The 21,568-nt window shown below is 43.2% G+C and overlaps 2 protein-coding genes across 2 annotated transcripts; both read left to right on the top strand.

Annotated features, from left to right (window-relative positions):
• The first annotated feature begins 118 nt into the window (after positions 1-118).
• C12H19orf18 (chromosome 12 C19orf18 homolog) lies at positions 119-10,732 on the top strand. Its single transcript, XM_028529940.2, has 5 exons — positions 119-1,517; positions 3,365-3,451; positions 4,525-4,627; positions 6,773-6,930; positions 9,389-10,732. The coding sequence occupies exons 1-5, from the start codon at positions 1,355-1,357 to the stop codon at positions 9,448-9,450; spliced, it is 573 nt and encodes a 190-aa protein (XP_028385741.1). The 5' UTR covers positions 119-1,354; the 3' UTR covers positions 9,451-10,732.
• A 6,930-nt stretch (positions 10,733-17,662) lies between these two features.
• Positions 17,663-19,500, top strand: LOC118496646 (zinc finger protein 239-like). The gene has a single exon (XM_036013479.1). It carries the CDS (start codon positions 18,059-18,061, stop codon positions 19,118-19,120), a length of 1,062 nt encoding a protein of 353 aa, XP_035869372.1. The 5' UTR covers positions 17,663-18,058; the 3' UTR covers positions 19,121-19,500.
• The last annotated feature ends 2,068 nt before the right edge of the window (positions 19,501-21,568 follow it).

The following is a 21,568-nucleotide window of genomic DNA, read 5'->3' as shown; positions in this document are numbered from 1 at the left end:
AGAGGGAAAGAAACATTGATGTGTGAGAGATACATCAACTGGTTGCCTCTCACACTTCCTCAGGTGGGGACCTGGCCCGCAACCTGGGCATGTTCCCTGACTGGGAATCGAACCAGCAACCCATTGGTTCGCAGGCTGGCATTCAGTCCACTGAACCACACTAGCCAGGGTGCAAGTCTTGAAGGTGATGATCTAAGTAGCCCATTTACAATCATCCTAACTCTGGACGTCATGAGTTCCATGATGCTTGTGGGACCAAAGCACTCAGATATGAGTTGAATGTGTACTAACCACTGAAGTTACAATTTGCCAGTATTGGAAACAGTGAAAGGAAGAGGGTGTTGCGGGGTGGGGTGGCAGTGGATTCCATGCTCGTTCAGAAATCTGGTGAGGACATTAATGACCCACAGGTAATCCTGCTAGGCAGTGACTTGGGGAAAGGTACAAATGCAGAACTGGAACAAGTGGATGCAGACATGGGAATAACTACACTTGGTTCACCCTCAGAGGGGCTGAGTGCCTGGAAAATGGCTGCTATGCTTGTTCATTCATTTGTTCACTGGTGTTCGGCAGATGTTCTGGGAGGGGCTTCTGTACATGAAGCCTGTGCTAGTCTGTGGGCCCCTTAGGAACCACAGTCACAGGTGAGATGTTGGGGACATCAGTGAGGACAGGTCTTGGTGTTGGGGCCATAATAGGCAGGAACCGGTGTGGGAGCACCACATTCAGACCAGGGAGGCTTTCTTGGAAGGTGACACCACTACCTATTTTGGTGCATGGCTAGGAAACCAACAGCTGTTTCCACTATTACAGGGAGTTTTTAGAGAGGAAAAGAAAACACGCACTTGTGTTTCAGGGCAGAACATGAGACTCGGTTTTGTTTGACAAAAGCAGATGGATGCACTTATGCATTGTGGACACTGCTAAAGAGGCATCAAAGTGGGGTGAGCCCAGGCAGGAGAGCCTGAGGAAAGTTGGGGAGAGAGATGGAGGAGGCAGGCCTGGTACCAAAAATAAACAAGAGGAATGACTGGGACAGGGAGCGAGCACTGCCTCCTTGTTAACTGTCTACTTCTTGAAGGCAGGACCTGGTCTCTCTTGTACCAGCCCCCACCAACCTAATCTCCCTTCACAAAGTCCCTCATCCCATCAATGTCCCCATTGGCTGACATGATTCCATGAAGAAAATCCACGTGGCAACCTGGACTGACCTCACACTGTAGGCTCCAAGGCAGAACCCACACTCTGTGGGGAGCAAAGCACCTTAGTTCCTTGGATGAATATATAGAGCAGATGCTGGACTCTAGCTAAATAGTTCCTTTCATCCATAGGATTAAAGACTAACAATAGTGGAATGATGGAAAAGGTGCAAAGTTCTTTCACCTTTTTATTTTTGTTTTTAATGGAATGGCCACTTCTTGTATGCCTGCCTTATGCAGGTGAGTTCAGACCCCAGTTTAATAGGGAATGCCAACCACTGTGTTTACTTGTTTCAGAAGTATTGAATAAGAAGGGATAATTACATTTCACTGCTATATGTTTTCTTTTCAAGGCCATCAGTAGTCACAATAATGTGTAAGAGTCACTAGACAGCCCAAAGTGTCTCCTAAGAAAAGTAAATTACCTCAAATTCAGCAGCCCTCACCCCAAGACCTGGCTGTAAGTCCTTGCACTGCTCATTTAGTGAAATGAAAACTAGTTTGGGGTCTTCTTGTCTGCTGTGTGAAGTCTGTCCTCTTGTGATCCAGAGAGTTGAAACATATCTGAGATTTGTTTTACTCAGGTAAGACGTGCAGATATGGAAATGATTGTTAGGAAGGAAGTGTACATGCACAGATTCCTAGGAACAGCAGGCATGGCACACCTACCTTTTAGAACCATGTGGGAAAGGACCAGGGTTGGTCAGGAAGCAGGAAGAGGAGGGGAGAGTAAGGTCCAGAGTCTTTACCAGAGTTTCTCTTGGAAGGAATGGGTGAGGAGAGGTACATGGAGTCAGTTTAAGGTTGGACAATTTGAATAATTTTGGCAGGCTTTGGGCAATTGGAGTGGTTCTACTTGTCTAGTACCTGGCCCTGGGATGATTTAGGGCAGAGAGAATATTGACCTGGAGTGTGAGAATTTGATCAGGATTGCTTGGTTTATACATCAAAGGAATGCTCGCAGAAGGTCTTTTGCTCTTTGTAGGAAATACTAGCCCTAGGAGAGAGATTCTAGGATCAAGGCCCCAAATGCCAGAGCATCAAGAGAACAGAAAATAAGAAAATATAGTCAATATAACCAGCAATATCATTTCTAGGACATTTTATTAAAAATACACTAATCAATTTCCCTAGTCCACTACTCTCCCATTCTGTTTGGTGACTTTTTCTGTCATATCAATTTAAAATATCAGTCCCACTTATATTAACATGCTTTTTAACTTTCCCTTCAATTTAAAATGTATTGATTTGAGAGAGAGAGAGAAACATCAGTTTGTTGTTATACTTAATTTATATATTCATTGGTTGATCCTTGTATGTGCCCTGACCAGGAATCAAACCCTCAATCTTGGCATATGGAGACAACACTCAAACCATCTAAGTAAGACAGCTCAATTTTCCCATCTTAAGAAAGAAAACCAGCCTGTTGATTGCTTAGGCTCCTCCAGAAGCTGCCCTGTTTCTGTCCCCATCTTTACAGCAGAGTTCGTTAAAAGTTTCCTAAATTCGCCGTGGCTGGCATACATAGCTCAATAGATTGAGTGCCAGCTGCAAACCAAAGCATCGCAGGCTTGATTCCCAGTCAGGGCACATGCCCGGGTTGCAGGCCACAGCCCCCAGCAACAGCACATTGATGTTTCTCTCTCTCTCTCTCTCTCTCTCCCCCCCCCTTCCCTCTCTAAAAATAAATAAATAAAATCTTAAAATTTTTTTCCTAAATTCACATCTCTAATTCCTTTCCTCCCATTCTCTCTTGAACCTCTTCAGTCAAGCTTGTATCCCCACCACATCAGTGCTAATGTCACCTTCATCTGGGTTCCTGATGACCTTCCTGTTGCCAAATCCAAAGGGCGACTTTCAGCACTTGTTGATTTGAAACCATCTGTGACCCGTATTTTCTTTTTTCCTCCATTATTTCATTATGAAAATCTAAAATCACAGAAAAGTTGAAAAAATTATAAAGCTCACATTCATATACCTCACACCTGCAGTGAAACATTTTGCACTGCTATCATTTCCACAGCCCAGGTTCTTTTCATCCTGTAAGGCTGACTTTTCCCTGAGGGCTGAGCCTCAAGGCCCTTTTCAGCATGGTTGCCTATTGCACTTTTTTTTTTTTAGTCTGTACAAACAATAACTCTCTAGTTTTTCCTTTTTTGTTTCAGGTGATAGGAAGGATGATACACCTGAGCCTACAAAGAACAACATTAGAGCACATTCCATGGCCCCAAACACCAACACCTGGGATGCAGGTTGGTGGAATTCCATTTCAGGCTGCCCTGTAATATTCTTTCATCATAGCACTGCACAGCCTGAGCCCATCAGGGCAGCACTTGGGTTCTGAAACTAAGACAACTCTCCTGTTGGGCTGTGTAGTTGGCAGGTGCTGCTACACTGAGTCAGGAAGCAAAATAAAGGGCTTCCACCCAGGACAGGAGGCAGACAAGGTGGAGTCTGCAAGATATGGGAATTCAGATTATGTTTGTTCACACAGGCTGTGCAAGCTTGCCCTGATGTTTTTAAAAATTAGGAATGCTAGTTTTTTTTTTTTAAGATTTTATTTATTTATTTATTTTTATTTTTAGAGAGGGAAGGGAGGGAGAAAGAGAGAGAGAGAGACATCAATGTGCGGTTGCTGGGGGCCGTGGCCTGCAACCCAGGCATGTGCCCTGACTGGGAATCGAACCTGCGATACTTTGGTTCGCAGCCCGCGCTCAATCCACTGAGCTACGCCAGCCAGGGCCAGGAATGCTAGTTTTTTTAATCCTCACCTGAGGATATGTTTTTATTGATTTGAGAGAAAGAGAGAAACATCAATATGAGAGAGAAACGTCAATCAGTTGCCTCCTGTACTTGCCCTGACCTGGAATCAAACCCTCAACTTTTTGGTATGGGATGATGCTCCCACCAATGGAGACATCTGGCCAGGGCAAGAATGCTTTTTTAAAAAAAATTTTAATTGTTGTTCAAGTACAGTTTTCTGCCCTTTACCCCCACCCAAGCCCACCCCCCAGCCCTCCCTACCTCCCTCCCGTGTCCACCCCTGCCTTGTTATTGTCCATGTGTCCTTTATACTAGTTCCTTCAAACCCTTCCCCCGTTCCCCTGAAATTCCCTCCCCTCTTCCCTCTGGTCACTGTTAGCCTGTTCTCAATTTCAATGTCTTTGCTTATATTTTGCTTGTTTGTTTTAGAATGCTTTTTTTTAATGGAATTTCTGATTTTATCTCTGATTCCCCTTTGGAATAACAATATGATTAACTAATATATTAACTGATAAGCACCTCTAAAACAAAATTTGGTGAGAATTTTTTCTTTTCTTTGTAGTGATGATTCCACGTAGACCTGCTCTTGTTCAAGTAATTACAATTGCATGTATAGCCTTAAGCATTGCCCTGGTGTGTGGGGCTGCTGTTTCCTATATAATATAGTAAGTCTATGCTAAGTAACATTACCATCCTTAAGTAAAACATAAATTAACTAGGTTATTATTTAATGATGAGGGTGATAATGATGATCATAATGCTTTTTTTAAAGCATTTATTTATTTATTTATTTTTAAAAGATTTTATTTATTTATTTTTAGAGAGGGAAGGGAGGGAGAAAGAGAGAGAAACATCAATGTGCAGTTGCTAGGGGCCATGGCCTGCAACCCAGGTATGTGCCCTGACTGGGAATGGAACCTGCGATGCTTTGGTTTGCAGCTAGCGCTCAATCCACTGAGCTACGCCAGCCAGGATTCCATAATTCTTTTAAAAAATGTTTATTGATTTTAGAGAGTGAGGAAGTGACAAAGAGACAGAGAGAGAGAAACATTAATGTAAGAGAGAAACATTGATTAGTTGCCTCCCATATGCTCCCTGACCAGGGATTGAACCTGAAACCTAGGTATGTGCCCTGACCAGGAATCGAATCCCCAACCTTTTAGTGTACAGGATGATGCTCCAAACAACTGAGCCACACTGACCAGGGCATGATTATAGTTCTTATGATCACTAAATTATTGTAACCTTAAATTTCCAGATCAGTGTTTTTCAGAATATGGCCTGTACTCATATTGGGACATGATATAAATTTTTTAAAAAGAAGAGAAAGAACAGAATGTGATTTAGAAAAATAGAATATATTAGAAAGCATTACATGTATTAAAGGAAATGACACTGAAAAAAATGTAAAGATATTCATGTATGTATGTATGTATTTATTTTTAGAGAGAGAAGAAGGGAAGGAGAAGAGAAGAGAGGGAGAGAAATATCAGTGTGTGGTTGCCTCTTGCATGCCCTGCACTGGGGACCTGACCCACAATCCACGCATGTGCCCTGACTGGAAATTGAACCAGTAACCCTTTGGTTTGCAAGCCAGCACTCAATCCACTGAGACACACCAGTCAGGGTGGAAATGGGTAAAACATACTTCTTACTGAGGATCATGGTTAAAAATTTTTAAAAGCCATTGTATGAAATGCTAGTATTTTCCCAGAATGTGATATCTGGAGGGAATCTTAACAGCGCAAAGCAGAAAAGAGTGACCGACCTTTGATTTTTTTTCACTGGAAACTTGTTATTATCAACAAAGGTTGAGGTAATAGCAGTGTTTGGGGAAGATGTACCACATTACTTGGTCTATTAGAACTCAGTATATTGCCAGGAGGGGATATTTTTTAAGGTAGCCATTTTAGGACCTCTGTGAAGTATGGCAAATGAAGGCAAGCTGAGATTAAAGGTAAAATTGAAGACATTTTGCTGATGAGAGAGTGTAACCATCATGCTTGGTTTTGGGTTATCTAATGTGGTGATCTCCTGTGACTCAATTTATATAACTGAAATTTCAGTTTCTTTTATTAATGTAGACAAAGATATTAAAATATAAAGTTTTCTAAGAGAACTCACTAAAACGTATCCTCCTGGAGTTTCAATACCCAATTAAGTTACTGAGCTAATATGTTTGAGTTACAGCCAGTGCTCCATGCTGTTTTAGAGCCTGAGGCAAAATGAAAACATGAGCCCCAAAGTACATGTTTTCATGGGATTTTTAGTGGTTGATTTTTCTTAGAAGTAAATTTTTAAATTTTTATTTATTGATTTTTTTAGGCTTCCTCCCACTCTTTTTTAAAAATTGATTTGAGCCCTGGTATGGCTCAGCAGATTGAGCCTGCAAACCAAAGGGTCATTGGTTTGATTTCCCAGTCAGGGCACATGCCTGGGTTGCAGGCCAGGTTCCCTGTTGCAGGGCACACAAGAGACAACCACACACTGATGTTTTTCTCCCTTTCTTTCTCCCTCCCTTTCCCTCTATCTAAAAATAAACGAATAAAATCTTTAAAAAAGAAAAAAATTATTTGAGAGAGAGACATCAATTTGTTGTTATACTTATTTATGCATTTATTGGTTGCTTTTTGTATGTATCCTAACCAGAGATCGAACCTGCAACCTTGGTGTATCAGGACGATGATCTGGCCAACTGAACTAACTGGCTAAGGCCTACCAGTGACTCTTTTTCAGTCAAAAGATCACATGATTAAGATATGATATATCATGAAAATTGTGCTCCTAAATTCATCTGTATTATTCTCTAGTCGACTGGTACAGACTGAGAAGAGGCAACAACTTGCATTGCTTTATAAAAATATCAAGATACCATTATTAGGAGATGAAGAGAAGGACAGTGGCCAAGAAGAGTCCAGTTACGTACTTGCAGAGAATGAAAAGAACCTGGCAAAGTTCATTAATTCAGGTAGAGACTTGACCAGTTTATCTTGTCAGATCCAAAATCACATGAAAGTGAGCTGGCAATGATGGTTTGGTTTTCAAATGCAAAATTAAGTGGGAGTTTATGGAACTTGAGGAAAGAAAGATAAATATTTCAACCACATCTACAGAGATGACCTGTTCTAATCACGTTGTGCAGAGTGGTAAACAACTATATGGTTGCTTGGTTCCTTTTGCAGAGATGTTCCAAGAGTTGACAACAGAGTTCAGGAACAAACTTTTTCCCAAACAAGACATTTCTCTTAAACATACTTATTAAAGTAACATTATTCCCAAGTTTAGAACACAGACAAGCAGATGTCCTGCCAGTACTTTGTGCCTCAATCTGATGTGAAAACTGGTCCAAGCCCACAAAACAAGAGGTCACTATCCTAGGTTCAAAGATTCCTGTCTGAGATATGCCTGCCATGACTGCAAGTTATTGTGAGGAGAGGGACACACATATGCTCGTATAAACCTGATTTTATAGAAGTTCTGACATTCTTGGATACTTGCTTTAAAAATCTGTAGAGTGTGCAATGTCTAATTCAATCTTTTTTAAATTTTTTAAAAATATTTATTTTTAGAGAGATGGACAGGGAGGATGAGAGGGAGAGAAACATCATTGTGTGGTTGCTTCTTGCATGTCCCCCACTGGGGACCCAGCCCACAACCCAGGCATGTGTCCTGACTGAGAATTGAACCAGCAACCCTTTGGTTCCCAGGCTCGCGCTCAATCCACTCAGCCACAGCAGCCAGGGGTAATTCAATCTTACTAATCACATACCCTGCATGAAGCTCCTCCCTAACAACCCCAGACACAAAAGTCAGAGAGAGGCTGGTGGGCCAAGAGGAGAAATAACTGACACTTCCTGAGGCAGACAGCCCTTGTTAACCCTTAGAAAAGAATTTTTTCAATGTCTTTTCATGATCGAATTATAACTTTTCTACCTTTTTTTTTTTGCAGATTTTATTTACTCGTTTTTAGACAGAGTGGAAGGCAGGGAGAAAGAGAGGAAGAGAAAACATCAGTGTGTGGTTGCCTCTTGTGCACCCCCTACTGGGGACCTGGCCCATAATCTAGGCTTGTGCCTTGACTGAGAATCGAGCTGGTGACCCTTTGGTTCGCAGGCAGGTGCTCAATCCACTGAGCTGCACCAGCCAGGGCTATATATTTTTGTGTGTGTGTGTGTGTGTGTGTGTGTGTGTGTGTGTGTATTTATAAAGCTTGAATACAAACTCATAGACACAGACAATAGTATGGTGATTACCAGAGTGGAAGGGTGGTGGGGGGAGGTAGAAGAGGGTATGAGGGAATAAATGGTGATGGAAGGAGAGTTGACTGGGGCTGGTGAACACACAGTACCATATACAGATGATGTATTATAGAACTGTATACCTGAAACCTATATCATTTTTATTAACCAATGTCACCCCAATAAGTTCAATTAAAAAAAAAGCTTCAATACAGAAAATGGGACAATAATTTAAAAATTCAAATACAGAAAATGGAGAATGGCCATCATAAACAAAGCAACAAACAACAAGTGTTGGAGAGGATGTGGAGAAAGGGGGTCCCTAGTGCACTGTTGGTGGGACTGCAGACTGCTACAACCACTATGGAAAGCAGTTTGGAACTTCCTCAGAAAACTAAAAATGGATCTGCCTTTTGACCCAGCAATTCCATTGCTGGGACTCTATCCTAAGAACACTAAAACACCAATACAAAAGAACTTTTGCACCCCGATGTTCATAGCAGCACAATTTACAATAGCTAGGTGCTAGAAGCAACCTAGATGCCCATCAGTAAATGAATGGATCAAAAAACTATGGTACATTTACACAATGGAATTCTATGCAGCAGAAAGAAAGAAGGAGCTCATACCCTTTGCAACAGCATGGATGGAGCTGGAAAACAATATGCTAAGTGAAACAAGCCAGGCAGTGAAAGACAAATACCACATGATATCACCTTTAACAGGAATCTAAACAACAAAACAAAACAAAACAAAAAAACTAGCAAAATATAACCAAAGACACTGAAATAGGGGATAGCCTGACAGTGGCCAGAGGGGAGAGAAGAGGGAATTTCAGGGGGGAATGGGTAGGGATTACAGGAACAAATTTGGAGGACACATGGACAAAAACTAGGGGTGGGGGGTAATGGGGGGAAGGGGGGAGGGTTGGGTGGGTGGGCTGGAATGGGAGTAGGGGGGAGAAAACTGTACTTGAACAATGATTAAAATAAAAAAAAACAAATACAGAAAATGGGATAATTTAAAAATTCTAATTTTCACCATCCTTATCAGACCAGTAACACTCATTATGTCCTGAAAATTCCACTATTTGCATCTTTATTTTTCCATACTTTCTCCCTCAGCTCTCTTTCTCCATTTCTGTTTCTCATTTATTTGTATCTAAATAACATTATGTCTACATTTTAGTTATTAAATCGAAAAGCAGACAACACTTTGAAAGGACAAGATTGAAGAGTGAACAACAGTAAGTAAATGTAATGAAATACTGAATGCTGTGCATCTTGAAAAAGTGGGAAATCTGTGAAAACAAATGAAAGAACTGCGGTACGTGCTTCCCAGTGTGGAGAAAACAATGGCAGGGATGTCAGACAGAGGACATACAAACTCTAAGGAAAGAATACTAGAAGTATGTAAGACAAAATAAATTCATATGATATAGCAATTCTTGTATCTTAGCTCTCATATTTCATGAATAATTGTAATGTAATTGGGTAGAGAAAAATCCAACTTCGTAAATGTGAAAAAGAATTGTCAATGTTTCTTTCCTTGATCCTAACCAGAAATACAAGTAATTTATTTGGGAAATATCCCAGACTATACCGGGGAGCCACTTAAATTAAACAGAATTTTCCCACTGTCTGCCATTCTCATAGCTTCTCTCCATTTACGTGAGAAGACTAAGAATGCCAACTCAGTACCAGAGTAAAGGGGCCCACCTCACCATTCCATTGCTGATAATTCTCAGAGCAATTATATCCCAGGTTTCCAAATCAGGTGAAGGCCCAGAAAGTGGAGAAGTCAGGCTCCAGCACACCTCTGTGCCTTTAAAATCCATCAAAGTCTATGGCAAATTCATCTAGTCATTGGGAGGCAGCATTGCACATACTCCAGGGTTGGTATGGTGGAAATACACTACACACTCTATATGGATGCCAGCATGAAGAGACTGGATAGCCTTTTAATCAAGTATCAAGTAAAAAAGGAGAGGAAGAATATGAATCTTGTCATCCAATGATTGTTGGTATGAATTCAATGCCAACAGGAATTTCCAATTTGGGGTGCAGTGAAGCAGGAACTTTATTCAATATAAAACAGTCCAAATGTGATGCAGCAGCGGTCAAAACAGCGCAGCTGTTGAACAGCTCTGGGGCCAACCAGCTGCTCTGTAGCTCAGTCCGGCAGCATGTACTGAGGAGCCAGAGGGGAGCTGGCTTATGTGGACAGGAATCCCTGCCCTTGTCCCCGATTGGTCTGTCCTCCAATGGAGGATTCCAAATCCTCGAAGTTTGGCCCCAAAGTCACTGTCCTATTTAATCAGACTAGAGCTGCTCTGCATGGCCAGAGCTGCACAGCTCTGTTGGGGAAAGCTTCAGTACTATTGGTTGAAATAGGTTTCTAGAACTCCACTATAAGGGCTGGCTTAGATAGCAGGAACACAGTGCAGGCAGGCAGTTCAGTGCAGGCTTCTCTTTGCAGTCTGTGTGAGAGAACCCTGTGAAGAAATAGCTGCTGAGCTCTTTAAAAAAAAAATTGAGCACAGCTATTGACCAAGAACCTATCTTAGTAGGTGTCTTCCCTCCCCTCCCCAGGGTCCACAGTCTTCATGTGCAGATATACCTTAGCAAAATCATCATGGTAGGCAGAATTCTAAGATGATCCCCAAGATTTCCACCCTTTTGTGTTAAAAATTTATAAGCCCCTCCCTTTGCAAATATGACATGTCACTCTCTTGATTAGGCAAAGGTGGTAGGTTAGTTGCTCTCTTAATTGTTACAAACTGGAGAGCTGTCTCCCCTAGTGTTTAAGGACTGGCTTCATGCAGGAAAAGACCTTCATTAACCAACCAAGTGTGAAGACCGAAGGCCTGGTCAGACCTTTTCTGGGAGTGCCTGGTCCCTGGCAGGTAGGGTGTGTGTGTGTGTGTGTGTGTGTGTGTGTGTTTGTATGTGTGTGTTTTCCCCAATTCTGCAGTATATACAAAGTGTTTGTGCTAAATAGCTTGGTTTTACTGAGGGGGTACAAAACAATAGTCATAAGTATTACAAATGGCAAAACAAAATGATGACCTTTAAAAACTTGCCAATTCAAGCCCTGGCTGGTGTGGCTCAGTTGGTTGGACCTTGGTCAGTTGGATTCCCCAACAGGGAGCATGCCCACTGGGTTTGTGGGTTTGAGCTTCTGCCTGGGCAATGTTTCTCTACCTTCCTCTCTTCCTAAAAGCAATGGAAAAAATGTCCTGGGATGAGGGTAAAAAAAAAGTAATAATAAAAACTTGCCAATTCAAGAATCCCCAAATTATCCCTAAATTATGTGATTGTGTCTTTTCACAGATATCACTAATAAACTTTCTAAAAGTGAGATCTTCCTTTTTCCACTATCCATTGATACCCAGAGGCAATTCTTCCACAATCTTCAAATCACTACACAGTCATTACTAATAATTTTCTAAAGCAATTTTTAAAAGTGATGTTTAGCCCTGGCTGGTGGGTCAGTGGATTGAGTGCCGGCCTACAAACCACAGGGCCACTAGTTTGATTCCCAGGTGGGGCAGGTGCCTGGGTTACAGGCCAGGTACCCCATAGGGGGTGGACAAGGCAACCACACATTGATGTTTCTCTCCCTTTCTCCCTCCCTTCCCCTCTGTCTAAAAATAAATAAAATCCTTTTAAAAAAGTGAGGTATGGGGGGGAGGGTTGGGTGGGTGGGCTGGAATGGGAGTAGGGGGGAGAAAACTGTACTTGAACAATGATTAAAATTTTTAAAAACTGAGGTATAATTGACATACAACATTATATTAGTTTTAGATGTATAACATGATTATTTGCATGCATTGTGAAATCATAAGTCGTTAGCATCTCTCACCTTACATAGTTACAAAAATTAAAAGCTTTCTATAATTTGCATTTTACAAGTGTTATTGTGAGATAATTTCAATTCCTCATGTGCTGTAGTCCCTTTCCAGCAATGAAATGCCGTCACAGTTTTGATACCAATGTATTTCCTCCACGAGTGGACACATTTTGTGACTGAATACAAAATAGGTGCATTAGGATCTCAAAATCTTCGGGAGCCTCTGACAGAATATGTTTAGCCTCACAACTTCACGGACTCTGAAATAAGATGTCTCCAAACACTTGACTGGTTTGGTTGCAGACAGTAGTCCCCAGAAGTCTGAGTGCCACACTTTAAGAAGGAGCTAAGCCCCTCCTCTATCCTGGGAATCAGACTCTCTGGTTCCCAGTGTCCCTCGAGGCGGTGCGTGGCCTTTTCCACTGGAGGTTCGTGGAAGGCCGGTTAGCGTGGCCCGTAGATCTGGGAACTGTATTACCCAGATCGCTGCCAGACGTTGGCAGCGACGCCGACCAGTGAAGGTTCAGAAAATCTGCCTGAGCTTCATAATGTCGGGGGGCGTGCAGGAGGCACTTCCGGCCTCCTCTTTGTGGCGGGCAATTTGACATCTCTCAGGATCGACTCACTGCATCGGATGCTGCTCAGCCCTGCGTCAGAGGAAACTTGCCGGGACCAAGAGGGCACCGGAGTCGCAGTGGTCCTCGCTGCACAGACTGGTGTGTGAAGGCTCGGCGACGCCTCCCAGGTGGTCTGCGCCAGCTCTGGAAGGACCTCAGTGCCTGGCACCCCCTCGCCCGCCACTCAGAGTGGGATGGCCGCGGCTGCGCAGAGGCGCCCGCTGAGGTGAGGGTGCTTCCCCGGGGCCCTCTCCGGCTCATCTCTCCGAGCCCTGCAGCCTGGACCGGTGTCTGAACCGTGAGGCTCTCGTGGGTGACACACGGCATGACAGGGGTGGGAGAGGGTGACCGGTTGAGCGGCCGCCTTGTGAACACGCGAAGGGGCAGCTGATCCCGGAGGATCCAGGACCCTGGGATCCTCCAGCCTGTGGGAAGCAGAGAGTGAGAGGTGGAGTAACAGCTGGGGTAGCAGGCTGGGCTTGTCTCTTATTGTGAGGACTCTAGAAGGTAGGGGGGCGGGGGTTTGAACAAAAAGAGACATGATCTCAGTTAGGGTTTTCCAATGTCCCCAGAAGCTGTTCAAAGGAAAAACAGACTGGAGGGGCTGCTGAGTTCACTGAGGCGCGGGGAGGTTCTCTGTTCGGTTCAAACTGGATGGTAAGAGACCACAGAAGTTAGATGGCCAGTGAGACTGACTGAGGTCATCAGGGTCCAGGCCCAGGGCAGGGAGGGTACAGGGAGGTGTGAACAGATGGAACTCCTCCAGGGACCCGCATTTTTCTAAGGCCTCTTCAATACAGGTTCCCCTAGTGCTTATGGAACCACAGAGAGTGCAGGGTGTCACAGACCCTCACTAACCCAACCCCCGTTTTGTGTTCCCTGGATTGTGGTTTCCTGGGATTTTGTTTAAAAGAGATTTTATTTACTTACTTTTAGAGATGGGAAGGGAGAGAGAAAGAGGGAGAGAAACATCATTGGTTGCCTCTCACTTGTGCCGCAACCAGGGAGTAGGCCTGTACTTCAGGCATGTGCTCTGACCAATAATTGAACCTGCGACCTTTTGCTTTGTGGGCTGACACCCAACCAACTAAACCACACTGGTCAGGGCTTTTTTTTTTTCTTTAATACAATTTTTCCTGTGATGGCATCAGAGCTCTTTATTCTTTATTTATTTTGATTTTAAAAAGTTATTTATAGATTTGAGAGAGGAGGAAAAAGAGAGACAGACATTGATTTGTTGTTCCACTTATTTGTGCATTCATTGGTTGATTCTTGCACGTGCCCTAACTGGGCCACAGTGTGTACCTAACTGGGGATTGAACTTGCAACCTTGGCATATCAGGACAATACTCTAACCAACAGAACTACCATGCCAGGACAGTTTCCTTGGATTCTTAGTGCCAGTTTTCCAGTCCTTGAGTTTGAGGACCATGGAGAAACCATGGATAAAAGCCCAGGGTATTGAGTCTATTTGTGTTGAGTGTTTGGACCCTTAACATTTAAATTGAGGGCATTCTTAGCAAAGCAAGTTTCAGAGGATTTTATGCATTCCTTCTCAAGCCTGATCGACCCCCTCCCCCACCCACTGGAACCATTTGTTCTTGCACAGGGCTGCACCCCCCTTTGGCATTGTTTCAGGCCTGAATCACATGGGGGAAGCAAGGCAGTCAAAAGATTAGGAGACTTTTTACAGATAGAATGAAGATTCAGGCTATGACAAAGGCAAGGGGTGAGGGTCTTTTGTCCTTCCTCCATAATCCCTAAGTCCTTCTCTGATGGCCCCTTTGTTATTGTGCCTGTCTTAGGTTGTTCCTTCCTTGAGGAGTCTTATCCATCATTGACTATCCAGCCATCCTCCAGGAGCCAAGCAGGGTGAAGTAAAAAGGGGGCAGAGGCAGTGCCCCTGCCGGGAGGATAAGTTTTGTCTCCTTAGTGGCTTTTGGTCCCAAGGTCCCCTAGCCATGGGTCCTTTTCACCTGTCAGCGAGGTTACAGCTCCTGAAACCAGGCAGGACGGTTCTCAACAGGGAGGTGAGTTTGTTGTTAATTGATTTTACAGAGAGGAAGGAGGACAGAGAGAGAGAGACAGACAGACAGAAACATTGCTCTGTTGTTCCACTTATATGTGTGTTCACTGGTTGATTCTTGTATGTATCCTGAGCAGAAATCAAACCCACAACCTTGGCATATCAGGAGGATGTGTTAACCAACTGAGCTACCCAGGCAGGGCTCAGATTCTTCTAGATCAGCGACTTTTACCTTTTTTTTTGTCTTGGCACACATAAACTAATTACTAAAATTCTACAGCATACCAAAAAATATAATTTTTCCCAATTTGACAAAGAAAGAAAGGATATAATTTTGACTCATTCACACTGGATGGCTATTGTTGTGTTGGCTGTTGTCATTTTTTAATTTTGACAATCTAAGGGAAAAGAGGTCAGTTATTGCATGTTTTAAAAATTCTTGCAGCACACCGGTCAAAAATTACTGCTAGATAGTTAAGGGGATGGAGACAGAAGTTTCTCTTGAGCCCACGAGGTGTCAGTTACTTTAGCTCAGAATTTGCATATAATGGAGGCACATCTTGGAGTGGCTGGTTCTGAGCCTTCACACACATATGGCTCCATGTGGCTAAGTCTGATGCAAGGCATATAGCGAGACCATCATAGAGTGGTCTGGGGCTGCTATTGCTAATGGGAACCATGGGAAATTTCTGGTAATACTGGATCCTGCTCGCATTTGCTAAGTATGCTCTTAGAGGTGGATGCTCTCTACCAAGTTTTGTGGTTAAGTTCTAAAATTAAGGGAAATAGATGTGCTATCCTGATGTCTGGTGAAACCAGGATACCTTCAATCAGCCCTATTGCAAGTTACTCTCCACACTCTGCTCTTACAGATACAATTTTGTAGCCTCACAACTCTTGTTAACAGGGGAGCAGGCGCAGTTCCTGCTAATCCCTTTGTAGTCGGTTTTAGTTCCCTACCAACCTGCAGAAACACTTAAACAAGTTGGTCACATCCTCCTGCAGGAATTGGGACATCTTACCTCTCAGTCTCACAAAGACGGCCTCTGGCTGTTCAGTCTTTTCTTGAGTGCAGCCTTCATGTGGCCTTGTGTGTTGTATAGTGTCCTTCTCTCCCAGGCTGCAAGTATGTGAGGTTAGTAAAGATGCTGATTGCATTTGTCCAGCATCAGGTGCTATGAGTGTGACCACACATAGTGTGGGAATCACACCCTTACCAGTATGAGGAGCTAATTGAAATACAAATGTAGGGGGTGGACATTGATTGTAGTGGCATGGGCATGTAGCTATGGGATCTGGAGATATGAGGGGTATGCGTTATAAAGAGTGATGTGTGGTTGCACAGGTAGTATGTCTGGTTGTCTAGGGCACTGCATTGAGAATAACATGGTAGTGGCCATACCAGGGGAATTGTCTGTGGATGGGGTACATCCTTCTGTGCTAGTCCCACAGCTTAGATACATAACTTGTCAATCTGCTTTTTGCTGCTGATGGCTTTACCCAGTTATCAATGGGCCCGTGCAGAGACAGCAGCACCAGTAATACCATGGCCTGGTTTCTCTGCATTAGATTGCTTAGCAGAAAGTGTACAGTAGATGTTGAAGTGGGAGGGATATGTTTGGCTTCTCAGCAGAGGGGCTGTTTGTGGTTTCATCTTTTGCCATCATAGCAGGGCCATGTGACCTTTGAAGATGTGTTCATGTGCTTCTCCTGGGAGGAATGGAGGCTACCTGATGAGGCTCAGAGATGCCTATACTATGATGTGATGCTGGAGAACTTGGCACTTATATCCTCACTGGGTAAGATTCTCAGACTTTTTCTTATTACCTTAGCTACTTTCTGCCCTTTCCTTTGACTCAGAGACAAGCCTGTTTTTCTCACATAGGACCATGGACACTAGTTTTTCCCCATTCCCCTGGGTAGGTACTGTGATTAGTGGGGCCGACGTTTGTGCACTCCCCTCTTCTCGAGCAGCTGCTCAAGACACCTCCCCTATAGTCTTATATGGAGGGTGTCAGGGGCAGAGGTTTTACAGTCACCCTAATGGATCCCACTTTGCTTGCCCTCACCCTGGCCAAGCACCTGAGTACCCAGGTTCTGTTCCCCTTCTCTAGCTAACGTTTCTTTGGGCCTGTCTGTGCCAGAACATGCCATTGCTGATGTGATCACCACTTACGTGGGCCAAGGGCTATTCTTGCAAGACTCCTTTCAAATTCTGTGTATTATTTAGTTTTCTTTCCCATGGGCTATCATGTGCTGGCTTGGTCTTGGCTAGTGCTGTCTGTCTTTTCCTAACTATTGCATTATCCAGGTCTCATATCCTTGGTCATCTAGGGAGTGTGTTGGAGAGTCCTCAGTTATTCCCTGGCTGAATATGAGTTCAGGCTCAGCAAGATGGGCTCACAGGAAGCCTGGCCCTGAGGAGTGGCACCTGGGGGAGGGCATAATGTAAGTGCTGTGTTCAAATCATACCAGACACCTGTTCTGTTGGACTAGTGTTTTAGTGCCAGGGCCTGTGACCACACACTATTTCTGCATTTTCCTTGCCATTCTTACACTTGCTGACCTGTCAGTGCTATATATATACACACATGCACACACCTTGTGACTTATACACCTACATCCAGACCATAGCTAATCCTTACCTCTCTGGACCTTATGTCTCACCCATTTTTCTCACTGCTTCTTCTGCAGCTGTCTTCAATATGGGCTTACATGATTTGTTTTATGAAGTGTGTACTCATTCTTAAACAGTGTCTGACCAACAGCAGCTCTGTTACAATTCTCTTTAGAGAACCTGGACACAACCTTTTTTATAGCACTCATGTCTCCAGCAAACAAGGTCCTGTTGAAGGTTGTTTGCCTTGGAACAAAGTGTATGTCCTTTGTCACGTGAGGTCTCCTCCATCCTGTGATCTGTATAGACCAGTACTTCTAAACAGCCCCATCATCAACCTAAAACCTGGGTTTGTTAGACACACACATGCATAATAGCTGCCCCCTCCAACCAAAGTCAGCGTGCATTTCACCAGCATTTCTTGCTTTCAGGTTGTTGCCCTGAAGCGGAGTATATGGAGGCTCCTTTTGAGCACAGTGTTTCTGTACAAAGAGTGTCACAGATCAGGACTTCCAATGTTGATCTGTCTCTCAAGAAGGCCCAACCCTGTGAAAAGTATGGCTTGATCTCGAGTGACATTTTGCATTTTGCACTGAGCACCGGGAAACTCGTGACAAGCAAAAACTGTACAGGTGTGATGTGTCTGGGAGAAAACTGCACATACCTTTATCAGAAGCAACACGTTGGACAGAAACCCTTCAGAAGCCATGTGAACACAGCTTTGTTTGTGAAGACCTGCAAACTGAATGTGGCAGGGAAGACGCTTATCTTCAGGGAGACTGGGAAGGACTTCATGGCCAGCTATGAATTTCTTCAGCAACAAGGAGAATTCAAACAACAGAGCCAAGTGTGTGGCAGTTTTTCAGAAGGGAAAGGCTCAATTATCAACTCTCAACAATTGGGAAGAACACATGAAATCCTTCAGCCACAAACACATGCTTGTTTGGCACCAGAGAGTCCTCACTAGAGAAAGTTGTTTTATGTCCCATGGATGTGGGAAATTGTTTAGCAAAAGTGGTAGCCTCATTAGACATCAGAATTTTCACACAGGAGAAAGAGCTTTCGAGTCTGGGAAGTGTGGAACATTATTTAAAAAGTCCCATGACGTTGAACCCTGGAGAGGAAAAACCAGAGAAAGTCCTTATGAATGTACAGAGTGTGGGAAATCATTTACCAGAAACTCCCACCTTGTTGCACATAGGAGAGTTCACACTGGAGAAAGACCTTATGAGTGTGGTGAATGTGGAAAATCATTTAAGCACAAGTCCAACCTCATTGTACACCAAAGAATTCACACCAGAGTAAAGCCTTGTGGATATAGTGAATGTGGGAAATGCTTTAACCAAAAATCTAGCCTTATTGTCCACCAAAGAGTTCACACTGAAGAAAGTCCTTATCAGTACAACGAATGTGGAAAATCCTTCAAACAAAACTCAAGTATCAGTTTCCATCAGGAAGTTCATATTGGACAAAGGTCTATTGAGTGCAGTGAATGTAGCAAATCTTTTAGCTGCAAATCTAACCTCATTAAACACCTCAGAGTTCACACTGGAGAAAAACCTTATGAATGTGGGAAATGTGGAAAATCCTTTAGCCAAAGTTCAAGTCTCATTCAATACCAGAGAGTTAACACTGGAAAAAGGCCTTATGAGTGCAATGAATGTGGAAAACCATTTAGCCAAATCTCTGCCTTCTGTTATCATCAGAGAGTTCACACTGGAGAAAGACCATTTAAGTGCATTGATTGTGAGAAATCCTTTGCTGCATACCTCAGCCTCATTAACCATAGGAGAATTCACACTGGATAAAGGATTTTTAAGTGAAGCAAATGTGGAAAATTCTTGAGCTAAACCTCTTTGTTCCTTCTTCAATAGGTCACACTCAATAGTGGCCTTATGAGTGTGGGAATGTGAGAAATCCTTTAGCCAAAACTCAAGTCTAAGTATACATCAGAGTTCACGCTGGGAAAAGCCTTATGAGTGCAGTGAATATGAGAAAGCCTTCAGCTGTATCTCATTGGAAATCACAAAGTTTATGTAAGAAAAAGTTTAGATAGGCAGGGAATGTGCTAATTCCTTTTCAGTATAATGCTAAGGGAGATCCCTTTTGAAGGTGCCACCTGCCTATGTTAAACCTCATACATTTGCACAGCTGCATAAATAGGTATATGGGAACTGCATTGCACTTTTTTAAAAAAAGATTTTATTTTTTAGAGAGAGAGGAAGGAATGGAGAAAGAGGGAGAGAAACATCGATGTGTGAAAGAAACACCAACTGGCAGCCTCTTACCCACCCCCCAACTGGAGACCTGGCCTACAACCCAGGCATGTGCCCTGACTGGAATCGAGCCAGTGATCTGTTGGTTCACGGGCCAGCGCTAAATCTACTGAGCCACACTAGCCAGGGCTGCATTGCACTTTAAGTGCACAGTGCCATGGCCAGATTTATGTCACTGCCAGTTCTGTGCAAAAACCTTTTCACCTCTGCCACTTGGATGGTGCCCTCACCCACCTCAGTGCATCCAAGGAAGGAAACCTTAGCATTCTCTCACACAGTGGAGCGATTTTTCAGAAGCCTGAGTGTTCATCTCTTCCTTTCTGATAAGTTGGGCCATGGAACTGGCTTATTTTTGGGTCAGACACTCTGCTGGTGACTTGAAAAGATGGACGACCTTTTACTGGAGTCTCATGTGGCTATTATGGTGGAATTTTTAATCCTCTTGTCCTGAACCTGAGAACAGCCTACCTCCTAGTGTTCTGGCTTGTGTGACAATGAAGGAAGGCTTTATTGTTCAAACTCATTCAAGTTTGGAATTCTGTTTACTCTGTGGTGATTTGAAAATAAGTGAGTTCTCCCCTGGCTAGTGTGGCTTAGTGGATTGAGTGCCAGCCTGCAAACTAAAGGATTACCAGTTTGATTACCAGTCAGGGCACATGCTTCAGTTGCAGGCCAGGTCCCCAGTAGGGGCTGTGCAAAAGGCAGTCACCACACATTGATATTTCTCTCTCTCTTGTTCTCCTTCCCTCCCCTCTCTCTAAAAATAAATAAGTAAAATCTTTTTTTTAAAGAAAACAGAAGTTTATGCATTAAGTAAGAGATAAACCTATCAAAGAATGATTCCACTGCTTCCTTACTCTGCTGAATCCATATGTAAAATTATTCAAATATTACTGATTTAGTTTCAGTCCTGGATATTCATGGGAGTATGCTTCTAGGTTCTGACCTAATAAGGATCTTGATGTGAGGGGGTCAGGTGGCCCACAGGCCCTGAGCTCTGCTGCCTTGAGGATGCACTGTAGCCTACTGAAAGAAACCACCCTAGGCACCTTGCTCTCAGCCAGTGGCTGAGCATGGTTTGGTACCAGAGCTGGATGACTAGTTATAGCTGATATTTCCAAAACATGTATGTAATGGGTTGTCTCTGTTTGGCTATATAAGAGGATTTTCTTTTCTGCCTTTACAATTTCTTTTTTTTTAAAGATTTTATTTACTTTCAGAGAGAGGGTAGGGGAGGGAGAATGAAACATCAATCAGTTGACTCTTGCAGGCCCCCAACTGGGGACCTGGCCCAAAACCCAGGCATGTGCCCTGACTGGAAATGGAAGTGGTGGCCGTTTGGTTTACAGGGACCACACCAGTCAGGGCTGCCTTTACAATTTCTTAACACATTGCCTGTGATGTACATTAAATTCTGGTTTAATGCTTATTCAATAACTAAAGTTTTCTATCATGTTTAGTGAAATGGGTCAGACATGAAAACCAATACCATATGATTTCAGTTATATGTGGAATTTAAAGAACAAACAGGCAAAATATAAACAGTTGTAGAGAGAAAAAACTGATGGTTACCAGATGGGAGGGGTGTTTAGGGTAGCTGGGTGGAAAAAGTGAAGAGACTAAGAAAGACGGGTTGCTAGTTTTGAAATAGACACCAGAATGTTATGTACAGCATAGGGAATATGGTCAATAATAATGTAATAGCTATGTATGATGCCAGGTGGGTATTGGAAATATCAGGGTTATCACTTCAGAAATTACCTAAATGTCTAGTCACTACGATATACACCTTAAACTAATATAAAATAATATTGAATGCCAACTGTAATTGAAAAAAATTTAAAAGTGTTTTCTGTCACTACTACCTTTGTTGAGAGGGTTTCTGTGTTCCAAGATTTTATTTACCAGCATTCACCATCAAACACTGCCAGGAAAAACCTCAATCACCCATCTCATCAATATCTAGTGTACAGGACTATG

This window comes from Phyllostomus discolor, chromosome 12 (genome assembly GCF_004126475.2).
Source record: "Phyllostomus discolor isolate MPI-MPIP mPhyDis1 chromosome 12, mPhyDis1.pri.v3, whole genome shotgun sequence".
NCBI classification, from domain to species: Eukaryota; Metazoa; Chordata; class Mammalia; order Chiroptera; family Phyllostomidae; genus Phyllostomus; species Phyllostomus discolor.
The sequence above is the reverse complement of the archived record's forward strand: the minus strand, read 5'-3'. Positions and strand labels throughout refer to the sequence as shown.